Source organism: Lagopus leucura, unplaced genomic scaffold, assembly GCF_019238085.1.
Source record: "Lagopus leucura isolate 7727_CA_CO unplaced genomic scaffold, USGS_WTPT01 Super-Scaffold_100071, whole genome shotgun sequence".
Taxonomy (NCBI): domain Eukaryota; kingdom Metazoa; phylum Chordata; class Aves; order Galliformes; family Phasianidae; genus Lagopus; species Lagopus leucura.
The window spans coordinates 823,759-827,416 of record NW_024962313.1 but is presented as its reverse complement, the minus strand read 5'-3'; the positions used below and the strand labels follow the sequence as shown (position 1 = coordinate 827,416).

General features: G+C 57.5%; 1 protein-coding gene across 1 annotated transcript in view; it reads right to left on the bottom strand.

Annotated features, from left to right (window-relative positions):
* POLE (DNA polymerase epsilon, catalytic subunit) overlaps positions 1-1,380 on the bottom strand; it is a 22,246-nt gene extending 20,866 nt beyond the window's left edge. The window contains exon 1 of the mRNA XM_042887011.1: positions 1,297-1,380. Within this exon, the coding sequence (XP_042742945.1) occupies positions 1,297-1,380 (84 nt within the window). The remainder of the gene's footprint in view (positions 1-1,296) is intronic.
* Between the last annotated feature and the right edge of the window lie 2,278 nt (positions 1,381-3,658).

The window sequence follows — 3,658 nt, the reverse complement described above, 5'->3', positions numbered from 1 at the left end:
ACAATGTCTGTGTGAGGCATGTGCTAAGAAAAGGCACATAGAGATGCTGACACCTCCAAACAGGGTATGAAGGATAAGGAAAGCAGTTCAGTGCAGAAAATAGAAAGCATGCCTGGCAGGCAGCAGGGGGAACAGATCCCTGTCTTCAAAGCAAGGGAAAAACAGTGAATGCCGAAGGGTGATGTAAAATAAGGGATATGGGAATGAATGGGAGTGGCTATTTCCAAGGAGGAGGAATAGTTCTGCCTGGGCAGCAGATGGTGATCCCCCCACCTTGTTTTACAGCAGTGGACCAAAAATCGAGCACCAAGGAGCGGTGGACATCTGCCCCGAGCACTCCAGCCATATGGCAGCGCGTGGCTGTGCTGCCTGCACTGCAACCTCAGGCTGCTGAGCCCTGAGGAGCTCCTAAGAGCTGGGTGAAAAAGCAGAGATCTTGTTGGTGACAGCGGCCTCCTGACTGTGGAACCACAGAAGCATGGAACCACAGAACCATGGTGCCATGGAACCATGGAGCTATAGAATCTTAGAACCAGAGAATCCAAGCTGAAAGAGACCCACAGGGATTGTAGAATGGTTTGACTTGGAAGGGACCTTTAAAGGCCATCTGACCCATCTCCCCTGTGGTGAACAGGGACATCCACAGCTCCTCAGAGCCCCGTCCAGCCTGACTTCGAATGTCTCCAGGGATGGGGCATTTACCACATCTCTGGGCAATCTGTGCCAGTGTTTCGCTACCTTTATTGACCCAGTACCCAAAAGGGGCCTACAGGAAAGCTGAGGAGGGACTTTTTTTAAAGTGACAGGACAAAGAGAGATGATTCTATAGTGAGAGTGGGACGATTTGGACTAGATATGAGGAAGAAATTCTTTACTGTGAAGGTGATGATACATTGGAATAGGTTGCTCAGAGAAGCTGTGGATGCCCCCTCCCTGGAAGCACTCAAGGCTGGATGGGGCTGTGAGCAACCTGGTCCCTGGGAGGCGTCCCTGCCTACAGCACGGGGCTGGAACTGGATGATCTCAAAGGTCCCTTCCAACACAAAACATTCCATGATTCTCTGATTGTAAAAAAAACCCTCTTTTCTTTATATGCAGCCTTCTTCGTTTGAAACCATTTCCCCTTGTCTTGTCACAACAGACCCCGCTAAAGAGTCTGTCGGAGTCCAGCTCCTGGCTCCCCATCAGGACCACCCAAACCCGATATCCGCGAGCTGTGCCCAAACGCTCCCTGCGCCTGCAGCCCATGGGCGCAATTCCGTGTCCGCCGCCCTGTGGAGCAGAACCTTTCCCTACTCCCCGATCGACCCTCCCCTGACGCAGCTCCGCGCCGTTCCCCGTCGCCGTCACCCGTTCCTGGGGACGGACGGACACCCGCATCCTCCCGCAGCTCCGCCGCCGGTGCATGCGCACTGCCCGCTCCGTGCCATGGTGCCCGGCCGAGCCGCTCCGTGCCGCTCCGCTCCGCTCGGTGCCCGCAGGTAGCGGAGCCCCGGCCCGCCCCGACCCGCCCCGACCCGCCCGGGGGCGGCCGCGCTCCCTCCTGCCGCCGCGATGCTGCGGTGCCGCGGTGCCGAGCCGGGAGCTGCCCAGGTAAGTGCGGGGCTGCGGCTCCGGGAGGAGCATCCCGCGGGGACAACGGCGGGCTGCCGGTACCGCGCTGTCTCCAGGTCCCGGTACCGGCTTTGCGGGTGGTTCGGAACCGCAGTGAGCGCGCGGGGTTTGGTAGCACCGAGCAAGCGGGCCGCGGTGCTGCGGGAGGAAAGCTGCGTTTCTCCGCGTTCCAACGGCAGAACGCTCAGCGTGCCCTGCAAGTTTGTTCGTCTCTATTCGGGGAGCGGAACCCCAGCCGGGCGCTCAGCCGCGGTGGGGCCGGCGAGGGGCGAGCGGTGCGGTCCGTGCACGCGGGTGTGATGTGCTGCTGGGTGAGCGAATGGGGAGAGCGGGGAGCCGTGCGGTCCCTCTGAAAGTGAACGTCACATTCCCAGGGCGATGCGTGGAAGCAGAAACGAGGAGGTGTTGTGCTTGGCTGTTAGGCTTGGAAAAAGCTCCCGTGATGAACTCCTGCACTGCTTCAGCAGGGATCACGCTTGTCCCTTGTGCAGTGGTGAAATGGTGATGGTGGCGAGGAGGACTTCCCTCTAACACAGCACTGGAACCTCTTTTCATTGTGAAATACTTGGAGTTGTGCATCCAGCAGCCTGCACCTGGGTGGCTTTTCAGCGTTTTGCCATTTATGGGAGTACCTTTGAGATCTGGACCAAATCTCTCGTTTAATTATTAATGTCAGAACATTTTCCATCCAGCTTGCAGAGCACACATTGGAGCGGTGGCGACGAGAGTGCTGCTGAATGAGCCTTTAACCTGGAGCCTCTAAACTGCTGAAGCAACACAGTTGTGGCTAATTGCAGTCTGATATGGCTGCTGCACTTCTCCAGGAGCCAGTGGGGCCCATTTGTGGCAGCTTTGCAACTGGTGATGTGCAGCGGGACGGGGATCCCTCCCAGCTTGTGCACCAGGCTGTGTGTGGCGATGTGATGGTGTCAGGTGCAGCATCCTGGAGATGGGATGGGACCAGTGGCACAAACTCGGGCATTTCCCTCCCCAGCTGTGCTGTAGGGCTGGTCTATGTGAGCGCGTGCATCCTAGGTAGCACAGTTCCTGAAAGGAGTGCTTCCTGACATCCAGGATGGAGATCTGTCTGTTTTCACCCTCCAGTTGTGCTAGAAGCCCAGGTTTAACCCTCCCTAAAAATGCTGTCCTAGCTCTGCTCTGCAGGACTCTGTTGTCCTGGTGGCTCTTTCCAACCCCCGTGCTGTCCCCGGGTCAGGGCTTGGGCTGACAATACATCAGTGCACAGTGTGGGGTGCTGGGAGTGCCTCGGGACCCCTGAGGCTTTGTCCACACCTGGGCTGTGTTGGAGTCATGCATCCAGAGGAGAGTTCTGCTTTCCTTGGCAGCACAGCCTGTGTTATTCTGGAGATGGAGCCAAGAGACAGCCCTGAGACTTTTCAGCTCAGAGGAGTGTTAGCATTGCTACACCAGGCTGGGGGGGGGGAGGTCTGTCAGAGTGGGGTGAGCACTGTGTGGCTCTGGCTCACAGGAGAGTGGATCCTCTGAAAAAGAAGAGAAATGGAGAGCCCCTGTGCAAGGACACCAGAACTCACTTGTGGAAAATGGTGCCTGGGTACGGATCATGGAGAGCAAAGGTCTGCTGGGGATGGAGGGCGGTGCGGTACAATGGAAGGGAGAAGTGGACACATTTAGGATGGAAATAGAAGGTTTGTAACTGTCAGGGGGGTGCTGTGTGGGGATGGTCCTGCTGTCATGTACTGGATCTGTGAATCTGGCTGGGTTGGAGCCCAGTGGTGTCCAGGACTCAGTGAGTAGGGGGCTGCCAGCAGGTGTGGGGTGGTGAAGGGTCAGGGGGCTTTTGGCACTGAGCCTCAGGGTTCATTGGGCAGCCCAGCACCTGGCTCTGCTCTCAGACTGTGACATGAGAGGGATGTGCTCCTGCCTCCTCCATTGTCCCTCCATTCCCTATTTGCAGCAGAAATGCTGCAGGTGCTCTGTGCCCTAGGACATGGCCAGTGGGATGGGATGGGATGGGATGGGATGGGATGGGATGGGATGGGATGGGATGGGATGGGATGGGATG